Source organism: Lineus longissimus, chromosome 15 (genome assembly GCF_910592395.1).
Source record: "Lineus longissimus chromosome 15, tnLinLong1.2, whole genome shotgun sequence".
Taxonomy (NCBI): domain Eukaryota; kingdom Metazoa; phylum Nemertea; class Pilidiophora; order Heteronemertea; family Lineidae; genus Lineus; species Lineus longissimus.
Window position 1 is genome coordinate 8,512,647 of NC_088322.1, and position 24,942 is coordinate 8,537,588.

Below are 24,942 nucleotides of genomic sequence, written 5' to 3' on the forward strand. Positions count from 1 at the left end.
ATAATCAGTTTGTATAAGTTGCACGTTTTTCAAATTCTTTTTGCCTGCACTTGCACACCTTATTGTAAATGTAGTTGGTAGTTAGTCTTCTGTCTTTTATAGCCTTTCTTTTATAGCCTTTTTTGTCCTGTAGCTGGTGTAACAGGAGGAATAGTCCCCTGTGTTTCACAACTCGAGGAGAGTGTAGCTGCAGAAATAGACACGTCTTTCACAATCCAATGCTGGTGTAGCAGGAGGAATAGTCCTTTGCCTTTCACAACCTGTAGTTGGTGTACGTAGCAGGAGGAATATCCACCTGTCTTTCATCGCTTGGGACTGGTGTACAGTAGCTGGAAGAATAGTCCCCCGTCTGTCCTAACCTGTTGTTGTTGTAGTAGGAGGAATAGTCTTCTGTCTTTTACAGCCATGAAATTTGTTTAATGATCTTATGATTTCGTTTTTGACCATTAAAATCTATTTCGATTGTTTTTAACCTGAGTTAAAACATGGTGGAATCTGGTTGCTAACCACTGTTTGTGATAAAGAAAATAGAAAAGTGTTATGTTCCGTGCATCTTGTTAACGTTTTATTAACAAGCGAAGCAACTGTACAATATATACATAAACTTACATGTATATTCAATTCTGGTCATAATGTCACAATTACATTTTATAATACATTTATACAGCTAATGTACACATTAATGCAGTCACTGCATTCATTTACACAAAGCCATCCGGAGATAACGGAGGCTGTACTCCGACTCCAATATATTAGGTTTACAAAGATCTCACCTTAACACCGACTTCAAGAAAAGTCTGATTTTGTGATATCACATGAAAAATTCAAGATTTCAGAATATCGCAAACGTTGATTCAATGCGATTTGTAACGTAGTGATACCTTCAATTTGAATGAACTGACAAACGTTTTCAAATTCATCACTCACCTTTTCATTTATTTGTTCATCAATTTAGTGAAAACATAAAGGTGGGACCAGGGCCTATTTAGTCCTACTAGTACCCTTTTGTGGACCTCCGGTAAGTATGGTCCTACTTTTATAGTGCAGAAAGGATAGGCTACCGGTATTCACAAGAACATCCCGTATATTATGGCCCCACTGAAAGACCTACATGTAATAACCCTCGAATAAAACGACATGGATGCAGGCCTATTTTGGAGCAGACTTCGCCTGATCAGACACCAACAGCTATTTTATACCGACTTATTTATATACAATAAACAATATTTTTGCATGCAATCTTTCTTCATGCAAATTATGAAAATAAGGATTTTCCTTTTTTCAATTTAAGGATTTTCAGGGATAATTGTGCTCAAATTAAGGACGTTTTAGGACAATTTGAAGGTTATAATTTGAATATTTTCAGATGTTTCCATACTACAGGTACTTACGCAGATCTTATGCATAGCAATAACGGGCTTATCTCTTAAGAAATAATATACTATACCCAGTTACCGTTTACCCTTTGAGATGCAAAGAAAGCACGTGAGACACCACATATGAAGCTGATATCAGTCAACCCTTTACTCTTGATACATTCCAACAGTTCAATCGAAAGGTGGATTCCTTGTCACAAGGGTCAGTGCATTTCCAATTATAGACAGAAGACTATGAGATTAAAGTCATCACAATTCTGATGTTTATATTTTAACGACAATTTTACATACCGCAACATTACCAAATAAGGAGAGCACTTATAGTCATGCATTTTAGCTGTACCTTTTCGACAATTAAAAGTAAACAGAGTAACACTGGCCAGACTTGCACCGAACGCAAAAAAAACTGATGCTAATTTTATTAATCTGGCATCATGTTTGCTTTCTAATAAATCAGCACTTAAAGGTCATTCAACACTCCTAATCCTCTTCACTTTCATCATCCGGTTTCTCCGTGAAATATTTCTTCTCCTTCAAGTATCGTTTCATCGGCCCAGGAAGTGGCAACTGTTCGATATGATCGTAACGTACGTGTCTTAATATGACGAAGCGGCACGTGTGTTGCAGCGACTGCATGACTTCAAAGCGGGATATCGGATACAGCAGGGCGACTGGCAGGGGCGGGTGCCCAGGCGCATGTGGACGGAGGAAGTAGAGGAACTTTCCGTTGCGGGAGAATTCCATAACTCGCTCGATGAACTCGATGATGGACATTCGGCCGTGGGAGATGGGCTGGGACCAGAAGCCAAAAGTACCTGAAGGTAGAATAATAATGTGTTCAGACGAGCTGTGGAATCAAAATATAAGACAGACAGAGGGATTTAGCCTGTTCAGGAACCCCTGCCCTGGGCAAGAGGTCTATATCACCAGGGGAAATAGACCTACATGCAAAAGTCAAGCCACAAACCACGTCAACACATTATTTCGGATTTGATGTTTCACCAAAAGACAGACAGAGGGAGCTACCTACCATGACAATGCTCTATCCGCGTATGGTGTGTCCTTCCCGCCGTACGAAAGCTCAAGCTCAGGATGTAGCTGTCGTGTGAGCTATCCCGCACTAAAAACGATCCATCTTTCTTATTCGTCAATTTTGCTTCGGCGTCTTCAAGATTGAATGGCCCCCAGTACCAGCCAACCTGTGAAACGAATAGGAGAAAATACTGGTCAATCAAAATTAAGTATCATGCCCAGTTGATCCATCAATAAAACGTGCAAGAGATAGAAATATTGTGTTGAGAGCCGAGTCAATTCTCTTTAAGAATTGAGTCACGGCTAGCAGAGTAACTTTACAAGGAGTTTTTGCAAATCATGTGAATTCTTACCTCTCGTAACCTGAGGAGACTCTCAATGAAGTTGCTTGAGTTCTGTTTGTCTGCAATAAAAATTAAGACACATTTAATTCATTGAAAGACTGAAGCACACAAGAGCAAAGCCACTTATGTCCTGATGACAAATCCATGAAAAAAAGTTTTCGCCCCAGCTACATGTAACTGATTAATACTTTGTACATTGTAAGATCGAAATGACTTCTAAATTCCTTTGTTTCAACCTTTTGGCGAAACTTTATTGGAAACATTTTCAAACCTGTAAAAATTGACGACATTTATTTTACTCATTTTTGGCAAGATGCCCTTGTGTCAAGAACGAAATCAGGAATAGAAAGTCAATCTTGGAACTGCCTTTAGTATATTCGTATCCCTTCTATTTGATGTCAGCCAACTTGTTAAAAAAGTCCCTTCCATATGCAACTCCTCAAAATTAATTGTAAATCCACAACCTGCTCCTTACCTTCATCAATATCTTTCAGCCCGCCGCAGGCACCATATGTCAACTCTCCACCTTCCGGACAGAACATCACTTCCTGTTCCGGCTCCGGGGGCGGACTCCGATGGGGCAGCTTCGGTTGTGATGTCTTCTCCTTCCCCTCCTTGCCCTTCCGATGAAAAAAGCTCCCAAGTTTCTGTTTCGGTTTGAAGAGGGCGGTTAGCGGGTTTTTCTTTTTCTCTCTTGGCGGAACATGTGGTGGTTTGTCTTTTGAACTATCGTCACTAGAGTCGGTATTTTCAGTTTTTCCGGATTCCGATTTTTGTTTTGGAGGCGGCGGGTCCACGAAGGCCATTCCAGATGGAACCGAATGGCGTGAGTAAGGCTGTGTCCGACTACAGCTCAGAGGACGCAGCAGTTGATCCGGACGATTATTCCTTTCCTTGGATGCCCGCAACTCAAGTGCGGGTTCTTCCAACCCCATTTCCTGGAGTGACATATGAATCGGTTCATTCGCCAAGTCCTCGTCCGAAAATGAGCGCGTTTTCATACTCCGCGTCGCTGCTTTCCTCGGGACTGGAGGTGGTGGATTCTTGGCAACTGTTTGTATTACGGAGTGGTGCTTGAATGAATAATTTCTTTTGGGTACCGGCGGTGGTTTCTGCCCAGGAATACCCGTAACCACGTCCTTTTTTTTCTGCCCTGATTTGTCTGCACTTTCGTGGAAAATTGCATCGGATGTATACGTCTTATTGGCAAAATTCTGAGGCAATGATTTTGCTTTTTGAGACTGCGCATATAGCATATTCGGATTTGGCTTTAGTACATTTTGATTATACCGATCAAACCTTGTCATTTCACCACTACTACTACTTCGACTTTTTGGAAGTTCAGTCCCAATGCCACTATCTGATTCTGAATCAGAATCATAAAATGTCCTCTGAGGATTCATTGGTCGCCCTGTCCCCGGGTCCAACTGTTGGCCACTTGTCCGAATGAATTTTACATCATCCCTATTGAAGCATAATGGATGAAGACTCCCGGAGCTCTGCGGGCGCAGTCCAGGCGTTACTATCTGTTTACTTGGCGAATGAAGCTTCTTCACCTGGCCTCGTAATCGGCACATGTCGCAGATTGAGTTGTGAATATGGAACAGAGTAGCGCTCTCAGGATCGTCAGGCTCCGTCGGCAATGACAACGCATCCTCCCAGCGCCGCAAGTCCTCATTTGAAGCGGGCGATCGTGGAAACTCATCACTGTCTATGTACTCGTTCGGAATTGCGTGTTTTTTCCGATTCAAGTTTGGCAAATTGTCCAAGGAGTTTGCGCTGCTACTAGAATCGCTATCACTTGATGAAGTATCTTCTTGAACATTCGGCCTGGTTCTAGCTGAGTATAACGAGTAATTACGCTTTGGCACAGGGGGCGGAACATCATCTAATGTCTTTCTTGACGGCACGTACCTACTTCGCCCAGAATCACAGTTACATGCAGTGCTGCCACCTACATTAATATCACAGGTATCGATGTATGTACGATTATCACAGTACATTGAGTTCCCCCTCCTGCCACTTGGAGGAGCTGCTGGTTTTGTACGCATATATCGTACTTGTGGCGTAGTGAGTGCTTTTTCGACACGAACATCTTTGAGCCATGCATACGTCTCATTCTGGAGACCAGAAGATGTCACAAATTTCCCAGTTTTTTTGCCAGGCTTTGCGGGTCGCAAAGGTACTTTGTGTCCGCAAGCAAACTGTCCAAACTTTGGTACCTGTGCGGCTTTTGAAAGATTGGACACAGCAGCTTGAGGTATATTCGGGGCATCAGAAGGGGGTAACGGCGGGAGAGGGTCAGTAATCTGCCGCCGTTCGACAGTCGGAGGTGGAGAATCCAAATTATTCAGAGATAGTTCAGGACAGCTGCATGGTTTTGACAATGAGTCTAAATTACCTGACAGATCATTCCAAATACTTGATCCCAATGGCAATGAATGACCCAAGTGAGCACCAAATTTGGAACATCCATCAATTTTTGATAAGTCCAACACGTGGTCAACTCGCTCAGGATTATTACCGCCCTGACCGAGATTATTCAGCTCAGCAGGCTCAGACAGGCTTGAACATGCGCTTCCCACACTGTTCAATCCCTCAGCACCGACGCAACGTTTCATCGGTTCATCTGAAGAGGACCGCGTTACTAGTTTCTTCATCACATTGTTGCCTGAGGATTTTAAATCAGAGTCAGCAGCCTTGGTGTGGCACGGACAACAACACGATCCAGATTTTCTCCTACCTGGTACAAACGGACATGACACAGGCCCGCCACCTATCTTATCTTCATCCATCTCAAAAATGATCTTCGGTAGGTCGCCCTGGCTCTCAATGCTACTGTCAAGTTTTCCACAACTTTCCATGTTTGAATCAACCTTGCCATCATTTCCAACTCCACTGGTAGAGATATCCTCAAAACGATTTTGAAGTTTATCACTTTCTAGACTGCAATCAACTTTAGGTGTACCCGCTGAACATCCATTCCACTTGCTGGGAGAACTCCCAAGTTTCTCAGTACTCCCTGAACAAGTGTCACTGCCTTCCCTCACTAGATTGCCGTCCAGCTCGTCAAAACATTCTAGGTTATTTTCATCACTTTGCTGGCCGGAATTGTCAGAAGAGCCAAAAAGTTCTTTGTCCGGCAATTGAACAAACTCTGTGGATGAAACAGTTTCACGAGATGCGAGAAAGCTCGACGGATTTTCAGAAATTGGATCCCTGCAGTTGTCAAGATTCAGAATCTTCGTCTCTTTTTCCAAATTATCAATGTTTTCCGTACTCAGCGGTTCATCCCCAATGGCAATAATGCACTTATTCCCAGTTTTTTTGAAGAAAACATTATCATAGTTTTTCACAATTTCATTTATTTCTGGATCGGTTGACAAGACTAGCCCATTGTCCTCTGGAGATTCTTGGCCAGTCTTGTCCATAGTATTACTATTAGCACCCCCTTTACACATTTCACGAGCGATTTCATCAAATGTTTCCCGAGATAACTCTACAGACTTCTCCTTGGTAGAAATGTCCTCTTCGTCTTCAGTTATATAAAGTAGTACTTCAGAGTCATTTGCGGCGTCAGTTTGACGATATCCACTGAGCTCTCCTCTGCAAGACTGACCACATGATCTTGAACTGGCTTCATTCATAACGCTGCTACCTTTGGTGGCAGAATTCAAAATTCCACCAAGGTCTTCACGGCTGCTATAAGACCGTTGTGCGGTTTCCGCAGTCTCTGAAAGATTCTCAGGAATTCCACTAGGAACCATTACTACTACATTTCTAGTATTCTGTAACGAGTTATCTGCACCAGAATTCCCCTGGCTATTTTTACCAGCCATTTCCTGCATCTGTCTTCGACTGTTACCCCAGTCATCCACCGCTGGGCTATATTTACGACCAGGTGTACTACTCGTAGTTGTAGCCACTGAACTACATAGTACATTCTCCACGACAGGTGTTCGAGTTTTATCTTTATCAGGTATGTCAGCAGACTCCAGTGGTTTGCTCCTCAATCCAGGGTCAGTTTGTATTAAGTCGTTAGATCCGGATTCAGCAGAAATTTGAGTTAGTATCTTAAATCCTGAAGTCAGACTTGGCGGTTTGGAATCAAGTTTGCAGGAAACTCCTGCTAAATTCTTAGAGCCGGGTGTATTTTGAACCTCAGCAGAACTGACCAGGTCAGATTCCGGGGCAGCGTTGAGTTTTGGAACATCTGAGTTGCAGTCGACCGATTGGCAAATCTCAATCCTATCACGTATTTGCACTGATGAGGAATCAAGGTTTTCGGACGCAAGACAAGTTTTGGATTTCAAATCATCAGTTGAGGTAGTGGACATATCAGGAAGCAGATTTGATGTTGACGGCATCGACGGTTCAAGCGTTGGGTCGGGGGATTTCTCGTAGCCCGAATCGACAGAGGTTCGGACTGCAGCTCTTGTCTCAGATTCGGAATCGTACCAAATAGCAGACGCCTTTGCTTGAGAAAATGGAGCAGATACGTCTGTCAAGGAATCATAGGTCACGTCAGACGGTTGGCTTGTTTCCACGCCAATATACCATATCGTAGTAGCAGTATCGTTTTCCCTGGGTTTTCCTGTCCCAACGGCATGACCGGATTTTAAGTCTTCCTGACTCCCAATCTCACTCGAGGAAACTTCAGCATCATCTAAAACGCACACTTGACAAGAAGGTATCATATCAGGGGGACCGCTTCCAGAACTTTTTAATCCAATAATACCAGAATCGACCTCAATTGTTTTCAATTTCTCTTTCGAAACAGAAGCTGAAACCTTGTCCACAGCATCAATTTCGACATCCTGCACGACCTCGTCTCCACAGTCATCCGACTCATTTTCTCCCGCGATGAAACCATTTCCTGTGACATTCACGTCATCCCCACCACGTTTCTCGGCAGTTGTTAACCCTCCACTATCGCTATAAAGGGTTTCGTGCGTGTCGACCTGATGGCTGATGTTTTGAAGCAAGACATTCGGCGTTGACTGTGCGGTGTCCAAAGTGTATCTGCCATGTTTTGTTGAGGAGAGTTTGGTTTTGATTTTCTTCGCAAGGGACGCCATAGTCGTCACATAGTGAAAGCTTAAAAGACATAAAATAGAAATAAATAAATTTCCTTTCTCAGACAGGAGTAAATTTTTCTACCAAACGTTTGTTTTTTTCTTTATTTTCTGTTCTACCGAAGAACACCTCTTCTACGACTATCTACAGGAACTCAGTACTAAACTATGGCAATCAGTCCAGCTACAGTAGCAAACTTTAGGGGTGGCGCATGAGGAATGTGCCTCCCTTTTCGGCCGAGAGGAATGATTTTTCAGGGCAACTCTCCACAAGAAGAAAAACTACAGTAGAACCTCTCTATTACGGACACCCTCAAACTGACAGGTGCTGTCCTTAATAGAGAGGTGTCCTGATTAGAGAGGTCAAATTCAATGTTAACAATCAATTTGGGACCAAACATAGTGTCCTTAATAGAAGAGAGGTGTCCAATAAGGGAGGTTCCACTGTACTTCTAAGCTCTTGGTTGCCAAAAAAAATGCATATTTGGCGCTTGAAATGTAAGATATAATCTAGCCACATTTCGTGCTCTCTGGTAGAGGCTACGCCCCCCCCCCCCCAAATTTCTCAATCTGCCACTGAGCTGAAACTGATCACTGCTCAGCGATTACCCTCCTGAAAATCAAATTTTTTAGTCGGTTTAGTATTCATGTGTTACACTCTGAAAATGGTTCTGAAATGCCGAGGACATGCCCCTGAGTAGATATGTTCATGTATAGATTCATGTACGAGATTTCAAAAATCGATTTGTGGCATCATCTACTATTTCACTTCAGCAGCAGCTCTCTACAATATTGATGAAGACTAAAAAACCAAATATCTAAAAAAAATTCCACCAATATTAGGTAATTTTGTCAAAAGTCCTCATCCGAAATTAATCTTGACCCACAAGGTTTTGAGATTTCACTCACTGTGAGTGTGAATCCCAAAAGTGGAGACACAAACGAATGAGAGTCAGGATGCCAAAATCAGTACTATAACTTGCAGAAAACATCAAAATACCTGAAAAAAATTCCTTTTTACTTTAGACCTTGTACTGAAAGGTAGGAGTTAAAATCACATAGTAGAACTGTACGCTTGTAACATATTTGTGGCAAGATCATAAAATTGTTTTCTGAATTCCTGCAATGAACTTAGTACCCTCGCTAAGTAGACAACATCATGTAGTGCACATGTAACGTGTGCCTATTGTCAATGTCACAAGTACATATCCACACCATTTTCCGCACTGGAAATTATTGGGCTTATTTATCAGAGACAATGTTTTACTCTATTTTAAACCGACAGGTATGTTGGGAAGTCATGAAATTAGATTTGATGAAATTCAAACTTCAGTTCTGCATAGGCGATTCCATGTGGGCACCGCTGGCTCAATCGTGCCCCCTCTTACTTGTTAAAATTTCGGAAAAATCTTTAAAATTGAGACTGACATTTTGAAATTGACCTGGAGTTTGTGTGTGAAGTGCCGCCTGGGGCGCCCCATCTGAATCTGAATCCAGGATTCACTCCTTATCGGTCCACTAGTTGTTGTTTTGACCCGGCGACCAACAAATGTGGACACTTACTTCAGAAGTGGACTATCAGTACATCACCAAGGTATTAAACCAACACACTTTTGTTACCTGCAGTTGTTTAGGAACGACAACCAAAAGCGATGTGGACATTTACTTGAGAAGTGGACTATCAATACCTCAGCAAGGTAAAAACCAACAGATTTGTTCTTCTTCCCATCATAAAAACATGTTACCTGACAGTGAGCTGGCATCTTCTTTGGTTAGCTTACTTAGTAGTTACCTGGTGTTCATAATTTGTAACGGCCAATGAAGCTAACTGGTACAGGATTCTGGAGGATCTTAACCCCATCCATTTGATTCCTCTGAAGTGTGGAAATAAGGATTGAGGTTTCCTTGAGCTACTGGTCTGTTACACCAGTATCACATATACTGTGTCGACAGATTTAAGCCAACAGAGACGTGTTAATAATTTGAAACGGCCAATGAAGCTGATTGGTACAGGATTCTGGAGGATTTTAACCCCGTCCTTTATCAACTTAGAAGCGAGGAAAAAAGGATTGAGATTTCTTTAAATATTCTCTGTACAAGTATGCATATAGTACTATGTCCACAGGTTTCTGTGTAGAGAGGAGTGGTGTACCATACACCTATTTTACCTCTTGAATGCCCCAAACATGCCAAAGATGACACTTCCTGTTGGAGATAGCAATCAGACACGTAGGCCTACTTAAATTTTTTTGCCACCGAAATTCTATTTGAATAATTTCAACAGCTTGCTGTGACAAAACGTTCTCAAGGCTGACATAGCGACTAAAACACATCCCAAAAATAGACATGAAAATTTTGTAAAAGTGCATGTAAATTGAAAAGCCTGAAACCTATAAACTAAAGCATGATAACTCTTTGGAAACTTGACCAGAAAGAAGGAACGATAGATTTCTGACACTGATTTTCAGTTGGAATACAGTAGAACCTCTCTTAGTCTTAGCGGACACATCTCTATCAAGGACACTGCATTTGGTCCCAAATTGGTCAATTCCATTCAATGTGACCTCTGTAATCTGAACACCTCTCAATTAAGGACAGTCATTTGTCAGTCTCGAGAGTGTCCGTAATAGAGAGGTTCCACTGTACTCTTGAGTTGGAATAACAACCTACTTGCCAGAGGATCTGCTGCGAAGCTGGTGAAAAGGCTGTTGATATGCCCACCCTGACAGACAGACAGCAGCCAAAAAGGAAGGCAGACGCAGACCGACGTCCTATAAACCATCATTGCGAATCAGAATCATGTGAACGGCGTTCCTCATGCAGCCACGAGACACGACCAATGGAAATAAATCTGTCAGTCACCGCGACATAAACCAGCCATCACGATGCTGATATCATTATCATACAATAGAATAGAAACTGCAAACACGCAAGGAAAAGGAAGAAAACACTTCAGAAATGAATGGGAAATTTGCATTTCAACAGATATTTCATCACACAGTGTTGCTGATTGCTATCACAATTCCAGATGGAAAAGCCATGTTTTGGGTGAAAGGTTTCTTTAAAGGGCCACCATCACTATTTTAGAACCTTTTGAGCGCAGAGTACCAGTGTTTGATCCCCCCAGCCCCCACACTCTAGTTTATGAATGAACCAACTCAAACCTGATGGAAATATGGGCCTGAAGCATTTGTAGTCTACAAGGGGAATAGAATTAAGAATTTCTAAGCCAATTATCTTTTATGATTCATGTTTCTATTACTTGTGGCCAGTGTATGGGAAGGGCCATTCACCAATACCATTATCTTTTTCAAATACAAGTACATTCCAGGTATTTCGCTTTGAAGGAAGTAGTCCCCACAGTCAAAAGTCTCGAGTAAAGGACCAGCGACACTCAGGCCAACCTAAATATTATGTTTGTTAGGCATATAAACCGGACTGCCTGTCCATCCCTGCCAACACAGCCCGATATCCAAAGTTGTCACTGACACGGACTAAAATATATCTTCAATGTTTTATTCTCATGAGAAAACTGATACCTTTTCTATTTCTACAAAAAGATTGTAAAACAACTATTTTTCCCGTATTCCCTAGCTGTGAATTGGGATGAAATTTCATTAGATACATATCTCCATCTTACATATTTTTGAAGGAGTAATGGAAAATAAACCACCATCTGGCCCAAAAGCGAGATCAAAACCAACACCACACAACGCCAGACATGCCAACACCAAAAACAGCATCCAAGTTGCCTCGAATAGCAACACAGTAAATTTTCCCTCATTAGGGATGGAGCACTCCCCCACTTCCTTTCTGTAAGGAGGCCCTAATTGTTCCATGACAATAGGGGCTCACCTTGAACAGGGCAAAATTCCCATGTCCTCAGCTGCCTGTCATGCCAGTGTTTCCGGTGGGACTACAATAGCGGGACGGAGATCAAAATGACCAATATTGTTTAGGTGATAATCGTTCTGATAGTTTGATAATTTAATAGCTCGTGGCTACCAAACATGCCAAATGCACAACAAAAAGAACTTTTCATGAATGAATTACATTTCTCTCTTTTAAAAAGGGATTTTTGCATGGCCAGCTTTTGGCCTAACTTCTACATTATCACCGCCTCAAGAAAATGTACCTTTTTACTTCCTGTTGAGCAGACGAATGGCCAAGATATAGTTAGCTAGATTCGCTCTGCTGAATTCGAGATTAGGCAGTGTTCCTTACAGAGCAGAATTCCATAATAAATGACTTATTATTGTGCAAAATTCCCTCTGACTTGTTCAACATTTTGGATGATATCCCAGTCCAGGACAGGCTACATTTAGTTTGTCAGTTCATAGGAATTATTTCAGGCTCTTAAGAGCCCTGCCAACGAGCCATTTTAATCAAAACAACGGATATAATGGCTGCAGTGCGTGAATAGAATCACTTGCCTAACAACAAACTACAAGGGAAGCTGATATCAAATTGTATAATATTACATATACAGCTATTTTATCAAACTTGTGTGGAAACGAAGAAGAAATCCTCACAAAAACAAGAGATCAATCAACACCCTCAAGCACTCTCTCTCTCTCAGTCTCAAGATAGACTAAGATGCCTGGAATTGAATTCTAGTGTGTCTTTTTTTTAATTCCTTTCTCAGGAAATCTATTTCAGTCGAAACTCATCTAATTCCACTTCATCCCTTCGGGGTCCTTTGTCACCACAAACCTTGAACCCCTCACTCACAAGGAAGGGCATCAGTTTCATCTGTCGAAACTTCCGCTGAACAATGCTAAGCAAATTTTGTCCCATCAGATTCTGTGGGACAGAACAAGGGTTTCTTCAATTATACAAATCTGTTATTTCCGGTCCCTTGTACTCAGACACACAATTCATAATGAATTAGGGGGGTTTTTAAATGGGAGTCTGTCCCTTCTTTTTTTTCACAAATCACCAAACGGAGACAACAAACCAACATTCTTGATAATTTTTAAGTAAAGCATCAGAAATTTGAAAATACACACTTTCACTTTCATAGCATTATGTCCAGCATTGTCAGAGAAGCGTAAATTGTCACTGCTATGCTCCAACATACATGGTGCCAAAATGTGTATTTTTAAAGGGGCAAAGATGCATAGGGATGGGTTAATGATACAGAGAGCCATGTGATACCCGGAAATGCAGGTCTCATTAATTATTTCATAGACAGGAAATAACACTCTACAACATATAGGCCAACTTTCAACCTTAAGCGCAGTAGCCTCCTCAAACCATGAATGAAATTGACCAATTAGTGCCAATTACTTTATTAGGTACACAGGTTGATGGGTCACCTACTGCGACTTGTGAAATGTTGGTAGGACAAGGACATGATCACAGGCCGAGTTCAATATTCTCTTTGGCCTGAGGTGCAGCAAGTTTTCCTTTTTTGCATCCGGACAAAATGTTGGCACCCGGACAGATTCAAGGAGTTGGTTTTGGATAGAGCACCCAGACAGATTTTGCTGCCTACCAGTACCAACCAGTGCCAAAACATGGCTGCAGCACCTGGGCAAAGATTGGTGTGGAGAACACTGCAAATAAGGATGGAGACCAGCACCACTTACATGTACGATCACCTTGACATACAAGTCTCTGAGAACGCAATGCGTGTTCATCGATCTCTACAAGCCAACTCAGATGTCCTACCCATGTTCGCAGGGGAATTTTTACTTGCTAGGGCATGTAAGGCAAGATATCATGATCTAAACCAAGTCAAAGGGGAAAAGTTTGAAATCCACCGAAATCAGAAATGTTACATCCTTGTACTATAGAACTCTCTCATCACTTCAAGGTTTGCAGCATGTTCTGCTGACCTCATGCACAACCAACTAAGCCTCCAGGGGGAGGAATCTGTAGGACCATCTGATAATCGGCTGAAAATACATAGTTCACCTGTGCAACACCAACACATTACAGTACAATGTAAACAAACGGAATGCATCATGTGGCTGGCATAGGATTTCAGGGTAGAAATCTTGTTATGTAACCGGAACTCAGAACTACCTTTACATGTAGGCCATGCATTCCAGTTGTTCAAACTGCTGAAATGCAAACCGTTCAAATCTTTCAGACCTGAGAAAGGGCAGAAAGGTTTGGCCAAAATTGCCACCATGGTCCATGAAGTTGATTTGTTTCATAATTGAAAGTGCCCTACATTCAAATTCTATTTTGAACACTTTCCTTTTTGGTAATATTTCACTCAACACTAATTGTCGCAAATTTTTGATATCAATCGACTGCTTCATACTTAGCATCAACATAACGAGCTAGTCAATAAGTCAAGCAAAATGGACGCCGACAACTCCCTATATATATAGACATTACAGAAGCACCAGGCCATCAGACAAAGAGAAATCTAAAGCATGAGAAATAGGCCAATGCATAAAACGAAAACGGCACGTCCATCTCTGTCATACAGTGCTTTGTATTTGAAAGATTTACCAAAACAGACCAAGCTTCTATTCATATCAATCAGAGTGGTAGTTATTGGCAAGGAAAGCATGAGGGATGGTATGTTAGTGATACCGGTAGTTATATTTCCATTAAAAATTGTTTTTAGAAAATTGGACCAAGTTTGACAGATGGTCAACTCACCAACACAACAATTGTTTCGGTCTTTTTGAAAAAATGTCATAAGATTTATTTGATATACCTAGTGTATTAGCTACGTATTTCTACGGACATCCATGATTTCATGCAATTGCAAAGTAGTTTTGGTCAGAGAAGCTGCAGTGCTATTACAATACCAGTACTTTTGGGTGTCATTCCCCAAATTGTAGTTCCAATTAATAAAATACGCCCACGCTTTAGCTGATAAACTCAACATTCCGTATTTGATGTATTCATTCATCCCAGAAAACTTATAGGCTATATTCATCTATGTGGGCCGTTTTATGTTGTCTTGTTCGGCCGTCGCTCTTATTCTCAACAAGGAAGTAAGTCTGAACCATGATTGATGTTGGGTGATAATGAAATGAACCATGATGTCAGATGATTTACATACATAAAGCCATTTGAAAACCAGCTATCTCAGAAAAGACTCCATCTCTGAGCGCGCAGGGATCTGTCTAACTCTAAGTCAGCGTCTGTGTTTTGAAGTCCCGTTGGTCAAATTTCACGATTCGAGAGTCAAGGCGACCAAGCTTCCTCACCTTGTCTAAGTACTCTGAACGTAGGATATCAATCCACCATGAAAAGGCTTTGGGAATACATAGGCTGAGGTGACTGCTGCTTACTGATGCATGCCATCAATGCATGCATGCACAGATGCATGCATGCAAATCGGGCTCAGGCTGTCTCATCATTTTTAGATAACCAGTCACAAAATTGCTTCTCCTCACCACCAGAGACATTCAAGCAATACCATATCTAACACAAAGGTAGAATAAAATCTGACAAATCAATGATACTCACAAAAAGTATATTTCCTTCAACCCAAATAGGGTTTTAATCGAGTATTTCAGCTGCAAAATTAGTGAAAACAGTGTCTTCCTGGTTATCAATTCTCACGATGCGCTGCGAGAATGAGCGAGATGATAGGTGCGCCTGCGCAGTAGCTAGCAGGAACCTCGTGGTCAAAAATCGATTTCCAAAATGTTGGTGCTGTTCGAAACACCGGCTGGTTATGCCGTTTTCAAGGTATAAAAACGAATAAAAGCAATGAAAAATGATTAAGTGATGAAACTAGATAATGGAAAATACAAGCATTTCCAAGATCACTGCTCAGATTACGGAGATTTTCGTCATTTGCTGTTGTCCTTCGCGAAAAAATTTCTCAACTGCAGCGCCATCTATGTTGTTGACCATGTGGCTTCTGTACATTTTGTACACAGAATGCATGCAAGTGTAAAAAAATTTAGAATAATTTGTTCCTACTTCAATAAAAGTTGGTCAAGGATGTCATGATCTCCAGCTCTTCCCCACGGCCACACACTACACCACCAAAAAAAACCCCCAGAGATTTGTGCGATTTCCATACGCCAGCACACTCGCCTGGACTGCGGTAGGCCTTTCTGTCCAGTCATGCCGTCTCGGGACTCCGTTTACTCTCTGGACATTTTCTTGGTAAAACCATCTAATGATTGATTGATATGGAACAATGTGGGCTGGTGCAATAATGGGACCTTGGCATGGCAACTAACGTTATTTGACCATATTTCAGCTACGAATTGATGCAGTTGTTCTTAACTTGTTTATTTTCTAGCTCCTGGATGAGAAGAAACTCAGCAAGGCCGAAAATCTCTATCTTGACTTTGAGACGCCAGAGAAAGCAGCAAATGTGTATGTAGAGGATTCCTTCCATTCTTTCCTTCTCTTTCCCTTCATCAATTCAAAGGTTTGCCTGTTTCAAGACGCAAAGTCTCGAGATGAAATTGAAAAGCTTCGCCGGAAACTAATTTGAAAGATCGATCGAGAGATGAGTGAATAGTTTCTGTGATGAATACTTAACCTCCTGACCTGTGCTTGCTCAGTATGAAGTCAGCTAGGGACGTAAATCTGAGAAACTTCTATTTTTTTCTATCAAGTATAGATTAATCCATACTATCTTCTATTACGGCTCTGTTCTTGTTCTTCTGAAGGGACCTCTTTCAAATATGGTTGGTAACGATACTGATCCTGGCAGTCATCAGTAGATTCTCTATAATTACCCAAGTCCTTTCTTCTCTTTATCTGTTGGTTTATGATCAATTCTTACTTTTCTAGAGTCAAACTGAAGTCATTCTCAAAGTTCAAAGACACGACAGAGGCTCTAGCAGGTATGTTTTAGACCCTTTGCCTTTATTCTCTGATTTTCTGTCTCGGTGATGATGAATTTTCCTCCTGAACTGGACTTTGTTCTGTGTGAAGTCACCTAGGGACGTAAATCTGAGAGACAGTAGGAGTGATATAAAATTGATAACGCATTATAGTCAATGACTGGGCATTTCTGGAATTGCACTCAGTTGATTTTGGCCCGAGTCATGAGTGCTTGTCATGTAGCAGGACAACAGCAGTCCCCTAAATTATCCCAAATACACACTGTTAAATGGCGTGAACAAATCGGAGGGCAGTCGAAATTACCAAAAAGTTTCTGACTCACTGGGTTTTCTTGACGTTGAAATGGTTGAATCTGCTCTGAATGACATCACAAATCAAATAGGCAAATAGTTCTATATGCCATTTAAAAGACAAATGTTCGAGTCAACGCAATGAAATCTTCAAAATAACCCTCATCAAAGAAGGAGGTAATGTTCCCAATATTGTCTTTGAGATGCCTGAAAAGAAAGTCCAGTCATCGTGCAGTTGCATGAATGTCTGTTGGAAATATTGAGTTAACTGTTGCACTTTGGTACATCTCCATTCCTGTGTTCACTTTTCAGCCGCTACTGCTGCTGTAGAGGGAAAGATGGGCAAAGCATTGAAGAAGATGCTCAAGAAGATTGTGGCTAAGGAGGCACATGAAGAGCTAGCAGTAGCTGACGCTAAGTTGGGCAACATTATCAAGGTAATGGTCCTAAATGCAATGCAACAGGCGACCCCGCGTGCGTCGGATAACTGTCTTGTTGCAATGATGATCAACACCACATGAATGGCACTTTGTGTTGTGTGTAGTCAACTTGGGACGTAATCCTGAGCAACATGACATTGAAGTAATAGAAATGTGCATTTTTTGACACGTCGGATAAGTCTGTTTCATCTGTTTTATCTCAAACTGTATGGGAGTGCAAGCAACACTTTTCTATCGCTCCACGATTACCTGTATTAAAATATGAAAATGCTTCTCATTTATACCAGGTTGACTTGGCAATCAAAATAACCCATTCCCCTATGATTTTAGGAAAAATTGGAACTGCAATGTGTGTCAAACTCAGCAGTCCATGAACTAATGAGGGGAATCCGTGCGCAGATGGACAGTTTAGTAACAATCCCTGAGAAAGAGATGTCAGCCATGGCATTGGGTTTAGCTCACAGGTAAGCCCTGATTATTGGCCGCTGCAGTGTCAAAGCTGTCCTAATCTATTTATCATTATTTATAAAGCCAAGAGTCATTTCTGAATATAATGTGGCATCATACATTGTATTTCAATTTTCTGTCATGGTTTAGACTTTTCACAAAATTCAAGTTCATTCATCGACAGGGCTAAAAAAACTCTCTGAAAATAGTCTTTTGGGGGATGAAACTTGGCCCAGGACCCTCAATCTCGTGCGCTTTTCTTCCAATCATCTTTGCCAAAACATTGAAACTAGATGCATATTTCTTTCATTACAGTCTATCACGTTACAAGCTGAAGTTCAGCCCTGATAAAATTGACACAATGATCGTCCAAGCCATATGTAAGTATGACTGAAAGACTGGATGGAGGCTTGCTACCAGTCTTTAGATAACCTGTTTGCTCAAATAAACCGATGTCTTTTGCCTTGATGATTAGTAAAAAGTAGTGGCCTGAAGTTCTGACAATCATTTGTCGGCAACGTGTGGTCAAACAAACTAATGAGAGGCTTATTCTATCTCTTCTGCATTCAGCTTTCAAATTGTGTTTTGTATTGATGTGTATATTATTCCGATATTTCTGTATATTGTTCCGATTTTGCATCTCCAAAGCAGCAGTCCTTGATGTGGCCAGATTGCCTTGCCCACATGACCTAAAATGAAATCTCTTGTAGCATTTAAACCTCTTCTCATCAAAGAGTCTACTCTATTTCAGCTCTCCTGGATGACCTCGACAAAGAACTGAACAACTATATCATGAGAGCGAGAGAGTGGTACGGATGGCATTTCCCCGAGCTCGGCAAAGTTATCACAGACAACTTGGCGTACGCCAGGGTCGTGAAAGCTATCGGTACGTGGAAATATTGCTCGAAGATTAAATTAAAAATTGGTTGAAATTGGTCGTCGGGGGAAAAATTGTTTTTTTCATTTCTCTCTATTTTATGGTCGGGGGAGTGAAAAAAAGTGTGTCAAAAATGGCCATCGGGACTTTTATTTGTTCCACTTTCCGGAAAATGATCACAGTGGGATTCGTAACCCAACAAATAAAAAAATGTGGCCTAAGATGAAAAAAGATGTCGCAGCAGTCGATGATGATTTAAATATTTCTGTTAAAAGATGAGGAATCTTTATCGTCACTATCTCTTCTGAGGCTGCTGCGAACAGAATAAATACTTTGAATTGAAGTTCAGAAAATTTAATGAAGGTATTATCACTTTCTGTAACAACGGATGGGATGATTTCACCCTACTTGGGGGCAAAGTTGCCCCATTTTACTTTAGTTTTCAGGTTTTATCTTCTTATATTTGCCATATCATAGTGAAAAATATATCTTATCAATTGTAGCACTCGAATGAATATCATCATAGGATCGATATGGTTTATAATCGCGTCAAAAATTGACGTCTTTATTTTGCTTTTCTTCACCAAGGTGATCGTACAAATGTCGCCAAAATGGACCTTTCGTCGATTCTGCCCGAGGAGTTGGAACAGGAAGTGAAGGAGGTCGCAGAGATCTCCATGGGAACCGAAGTGTCTGAAGAAGATATCACGAATGTGATCTTCCTGTGTGACCAGGTGAGAAATGAGCCGGCATCTGAATTTTCCGTTGTCTTCGTTTTAATAGGGGAAAGGACCGTGAGGAAATTTAGTTTGAATATAATCACAATGATGACAAAGTTATCCGAAATTTGACACAAATTATTTCCTTGTCTTGATTGTAAATTGATTGAATAATTGTCAGATATAGCCAATGATGTATACAACCACTTTGTCTTATATTTCAATAACTGATGAAAAACTTTTCGTCACTACCACTGAGGCTGTATTAAGATTTCTCCGCAATGACATTGTGGGTCATCCTTTGTGGTCTGTTCGCCTCCAGGAAGGTGTTCTCTAAGCCTGAGCGACCCTTACAATCTTATGCAGTGAGTGAAACGATGAGGATGACAGAATCAAGAAATGTGCGAAAAGACTTTTTTTAGAACCACCACTGCTTTCAGAAAAAAAGGTGTCTGTGAAAATTCACCTTTTGAGTGGAGGTGTGTGGTAGAACTGTACTCTAATTAATGGTGATGTTTATTTTTTTAGGTTATAGAAATCACAGAGTACAGGACACAACTTTACGACTATTTGAAGAATCGTATGATGGCAGTAGCGCCAAATCTGACAGTCCTGGTTGGTGAATTGGTGGGCGCTCGGTTAGTTGCTCATGCAGGTAAGGAAACATCCCCTTTGGGGCCATCCATAAAGTATGTGCGATTCAGACTTGGGATTTAGAGACACCCCTCTCCTGTATCACTCAAGATTTTGTGTGAGTGCCATTCTCAGTTCTTTGGTTTAAAAGCATTTTAAAAATTTTTTATCTGGATCAAAACACTCTTGCGCGAATTTAGCTTATGACTTGTGTCAGCAGTCGATGATGATTTAAATTTTCTGACCAAGATGAGGAATCTTTATCGTCACTATCTCTTCTGAGGCTGCTGGTACATTTGACGCTACATTTTAGTTATTTAAAAATTCAATGAAAAATTGAAAATGAGGAATTATTGCATACATCTTTTTATGTCTTCAGGTTCCCTGATGAATCTCGCCAAACACCCTTCGTCAACTGTTCAGATTCTTGGCGCAGAGAAAGCGTTATTCCGAGCTTTAAAAACCAAACACGACACGCCCAAATATGGTCTTATCTACCACGCCTCTCTCGTGGGGCAGACAACACCAAAGAATAAAGGAAAGGTCAGTATTCACCCTTTCAGGAAGGGGTGTGATAGAAATTTTTTGAATTTTTTGAAAATTTTTATCTTCCCTTTACTAAGTCGGCAGGATGTATCAGCCAGTGATGTAAAATCTTTCTATATATATCTTATTTAGATGATGAAAAAACTTCGTCACTACCACTGAGGCTGATTCTGCGTTCTCCACCGTCTCGATATTATTGATAATAATTTGATAATAGTCTAGAAATCTTTCTGGTTATCGACCATTGATAGATTCTTTGGTTCTCTTCCAGATATCGCGTATGTTAGCCGCCAAGACGTCACTAGCCATTCGAGTGGATGCCTTAGGAGAGGATGTCAACTCTGAGCTTGGTATCGAACACAGGGCAAAGTTGGAATCAAGGTTACGATATCTCGAGGAGGGAGGGGTAAGTTGATAAATCAGTCGTGAGCCAAGTTGGAATCGAGGTTGTGATATCTTTATGAGGGAAGGGCAGATTGATGCATTACCTGTGATGCATTGCTGTGATTTAGAGAGAACTTGCTAAAAATTATTATCAGTCATCATGAAGCAAATGGCCCATAAGTTTTCAGTATGTTCTACAGCAGTCCAGTTCGCACCATCTGAGCTAAAAAAAAGTGGAACGCCATTACTTAAGATTTAAAATTACCCCGTCTTAGGGTGGACATTTTCCCCCTTTTTAGGGGGGAAACAGTTCTTTGGTCATTTTGCCTTGAGCCTCGATGATTAGTAAAAAGTAGTGGCCTGAAGTGCTGACAGCCAGTCAGAAACATGTGGTCAAATAAACTACTGAGAGGCTTGCACATACCCAGGGCTGCATACCTGTACGGAAATCCCGTATTTTGTACGCCAAAAAAACCATTTTGTACGTTGTATGATTTTTGCTTCTCATTGTACACAATTTTTCCTTTCAAAAATACGCTGAAATTAATTGTAAACTATGAATAAAAAATGTCTTAACTTGAATGTTTTCTCTGTGTTTTGTACGTTATTCATTCCCCGATAGAAGAAAAACTATACAGCTCCACCCCCGGGGCGCACAATATGTGAAAACAGACCCGACATCCACATTATCTTACGCACTTTAGATGGCACATAGTAGTGACACCTCGGGATAGACAGACGAACTATAACTGTTGCAGACGATAGTCTTGCTCTCGCTATAGATCCTATCAATACACTAGTACAATACATTTTACACTGCGATTGAGCGAGACTTCTTCATTCATTGAAAATGGCTGAACATGCTGAAGGCAGAAGCTCTGGCGCCCGACGAAAACGCGCTCATGTGCTTATGGAATTTACTTTTGTAAATTTGTACACATTTTATTGACAATCGTACACATATTATTTGGGATTGCAGAAAATTGTACACAAAAATTTGGGGAAATACACATTATTTTAAAGTTGACCCAGTCAAAAAAAAGTAAGGGTAGGCAGCCCTGCATACCCTAGAGTGATCGTTGAGGGTGGCTCCCAGGTGAAATTTAGATGTAGCTTTTCTGACCATTCTAAAACTTGCTCTTCAGATGCGACAAATCAGTGGGAGTGGAAAGAAAATGGCGCAATGGGATAAATATTCCGCCAAGAGCGAAGTCAAAACGTACAATCCAGCCGCAGATTCGACACTCCCGAACGTACCTAAAAAGAGAAAGTTCGTGGAGGACAATGAGCCTATACCGAATGGAGATTCCGACGTAAAGTCGCCGAAAAAGAAGAAGGTCAAGAAGGATTTGGAAGATGGTAAGTCCGGATTCAGATCAATTTCTCACTTGAACCCATCGCTGTGAGCAGCTTGTTGGGCCACCATGCTGAACCAGGTGAAAGCAGTGGACTGTTCCATTGAGCGCCCTGGGTTTAAAACGACCGCCTTCATGCTAGTTTCCCAGAAATCTTAACTCCAACGAGCTTAGTGAGATTAGCAAAGGGAAAATCAGCCGATGATGTAAACATTATAACATTTTACTTATCAATCAAGATGATGAAAAAACTTCGTCACTACCACTGAGGCTGATTTGATTGTTCTAGTTTGATGAATTAATGTTTTCAGCACAACATTAACTGTTATAGCTATTATTCCATTATAGCGAACGAATCCGTCTCTGAGGAGAAAGATAAAAAGAAGAAAAAGAAGAAGAAGCGAGAGTCTGAGGCTGCGGAGGCAGATACGACCATCGAAACGTCACAGTTAGAAGATATGGTCGAGAATGGATCCGAGAAGAAGAAGAAGAAGAAAAAGCGGGAGTCCGAAGCGGCAGAGGCTGATACGACAATGGAGACGTCACAGTTAAACGATACAGTGGATGATGGTACAGAGAAGAAGAAAAAGAAGAAGAAGAAGAAATCCAAGGATGAATGATGTCTGAAGATTTTAAAGAAGTCAAAAATATAAACTTATGAAAAATTGCAAGTTTTGCCTGTTTTGGGGTATCGGCAGGCTGTGGCGAGAAGGAGAATTTTATCTATTATTTTTTCCTGTCTGGAGTATTCGCTGGCTGTTTCAGTTGTTGGAAATCAGAAGTGTGGCAGGCCAAGCAACCCCGAGAGCTTTCAGGAAGTATTTGTTTACACATACCAGTTGTGCATTTCACATTATTTTTTGTTAAGGACATTGTCTCCAGAATTTCTAGTGAATGGTCAATGACTGGTATTCAGAACTTTAAAAAATCTTTGGACTCGAAACGAATATCCTAAAGTTTTATTGGATACACTGTTGTGTCTCATGAGTCTGGGTTTAGTTTCAGTTTAATTCCAAGACTGTCACGTAATTTTCTTACGTATTTTACATGTAATATTCAGTTAAATCATTCCGGTAATAGAATGAAATCATGTTGGTTGATCAAGGGTTTGAGAGAACTTTTAGAAAATCATGTCAAAAATGTTGGGAGGGCAGGTTCATGGTACAATCAATATGCGAATATAAGTGGTAAGAAAAGAAACTGAAGTCGATTGAAAATTATTTCAGAGAATTTTCTTGGTGTAATTAATCTCGCGTTGTTCTTTCTCAATTTTTTTTCCTTGGAAGTCTGTGCATCTGTTGAGTTTGGAATAGAGACCAGTGTTCTTAAATGTTGAGCTAAAGGATGAGAGATTTTAAGAAAAAGGATATAAAATTACATACATGTACTATTCGATGCGACTACTATAAATGGAAACGAATAATATTTCCAAACTGAAGTGTCATGAGCTTTCATGGGTCTAAAATGTACACTCTGTAGTGTTCAAGTAATAAATTGATTTTATATATGAAAATTAAAGTTGGTTGTTGCTACCTGCAGCTGTACGACAAGGCATGCTTGCACATCGGCGTTAGATGCAAAGTCTTCCTTCGCTTGCATTTCTGACCCTGCTGAGGTGACTGCCTCGCTGAGGGGATCCACCGCTATCTTTCTGACCCTGCTGAGGTGACTGCCTCGCTGAGGGGATCCACCGCTATCTTTCTGACTCTGCTGAGGTGACTGCCTCGCTGAGAGGATCCACCGCTATCTTTCTGACTCTGTTGAGGTGACCCCTCGCTGAGGGGATCCACCACTGTCTTTCTGACTGCTGAGGTCACTGCCTCGCTGAGGGGATCCACCACTGTCTTTCTGACTCTGCTGAGGTGACTGCCTCGCTGAGGGGATCCACCACTGTCTTTCTGACTCTGCAGATGTGACTGCCTCGCTGAGGGGATCCACCGCTATCGTTCTGACTCTGTTGAGGTGACTGCCTCGCTGAGGGGATCCACCACTGTCTTTCTGACTCTGCTGAGGTGACTGCCTCGCTGAGGGGACCCACCGCTATCGTTCTGACTCTGTTGAGGTGACTGCCTCGCTGAGGGGATCCACCACTGTCTTTCTGACTCTGCTGAGGTCACTGCCTCGCTGAGGGGATTCACCGCTATCGTTCTGACTCTGTTGAGGTGACTGCCTCGCTGAGGGGATCCACCACTGTCTTTCTGACCTGCAGATGTGACTGCCTCGCTGAGGGGATCCACCGCTATCGTTCTGACTCTGTTGAGGTGACTGCCTCGCTGAGGGGATCCACCACTGTCTTTCTGACCTGCAGATGTGACTGCCTCGCTGAGGGGATTCACCGCTATCGTTCTGACTCTGTTGAGGTGACTGCCTCGCTGAGGGGATCCACCACTGTCTTTCTGACTCTGCTGAGGTCACTGCCTCGCTGAGGAGATCCACCACTAACTTTCTGACTCGTCAATCACCGCCGCCGGGCTACCCGCCCGAGATTCAGGTGAGGTGGCAAGGCCCGTTCTCGCGCGAGACGGGTCGGCGGCGAAGGTGAAGCTCGGTTAAGAAAGCCGTGGCGGATTCGGCGAGAAGCCGAGAGTACGGCGCCCCATACTCTGTTGCGCCTCGTCAATCACCACCGGCGGGCTACTG

At 41.7% G+C, this 24,942-nt stretch overlaps 2 protein-coding genes across 2 annotated transcripts; one reads left to right on the top strand and one right to left on the bottom strand.

Annotated features, from left to right (window-relative positions):
• Positions 1-551: 551 nt before the first annotated feature.
• Positions 552-15,352, bottom strand: LOC135499511 (uncharacterized). The gene is made up of 5 exons (XM_064790306.1): positions 15,268-15,352; positions 3,228-7,849; positions 2,762-2,811; positions 2,407-2,575; positions 552-2,191 (listed from the first exon to the last, which is right to left on the bottom strand). The coding sequence occupies exons 2-5, from the start codon at positions 7,828-7,830 to the stop codon at positions 1,857-1,859; spliced, it is 5,157 nt and encodes a 1,718-aa protein (XP_064646376.1). The 5' UTR covers positions 7,831-7,849; positions 15,268-15,352; the 3' UTR covers positions 552-1,856.
• A 64-nt stretch (positions 15,353-15,416) lies between these two features.
• Positions 15,417-23,445, top strand: LOC135499506 (nucleolar protein 58-like). Its single transcript, XM_064790296.1, has 13 exons — positions 15,417-15,492; positions 16,058-16,134; positions 16,558-16,610; positions 17,214-17,338; positions 17,672-17,805; positions 18,104-18,168; positions 18,540-18,674; positions 19,254-19,399; positions 19,913-20,039; positions 20,397-20,560; positions 20,835-20,969; positions 22,093-22,306; positions 22,651-23,445. Exons 1-13 carry the CDS (start codon positions 15,448-15,450, stop codon positions 22,920-22,922), a joined length of 1,692 nt encoding a protein of 563 aa, XP_064646366.1. The 5' UTR covers positions 15,417-15,447; the 3' UTR covers positions 22,923-23,445.
• Positions 23,446-24,942: the final 1,497 nt, after the last annotated feature.

Coding starts and splice junctions, on each gene's coding strand:
- LOC135499506 (XM_064790296.1), top strand. CDS start 15,448: ATGTTGGTGCTGTTCGAAACACCGGCTGGTTATGCCGTTTTCAAG. Junction 16,611..17,213: donor CACGACAGAGGCTCTAGCAG/GTATGTTTTAGA, acceptor TTCACTTTTCAG/CCGCTACTGCTGCTGTAGAG. Junction 22,307..22,650: donor CAAGAAGGATTTGGAAGATG/GTAAGTCCGGAT, acceptor ATTCCATTATAG/CGAACGAATCCGTCTCTGAG.
- LOC135499511 (XM_064790306.1), bottom strand. CDS start 7,830: ATGGCGTCCCTTGCGAAGAAAATCAAAACCAAACTCTCCTCAACAAAA. Junction 2,576..2,761: donor GTCTCCTCAGGTTACGAGAG/GTAAGAATTCAC, acceptor TTCGTTTCACAG/GTTGGCTGGTACTGGGGGCC. Junction 2,192..2,406: donor GCGGATAGAGCATTGTCATG/GTAGGTAGCTCC, acceptor TTCTACCTTCAG/GTACTTTTGGCTTCTGGTCC.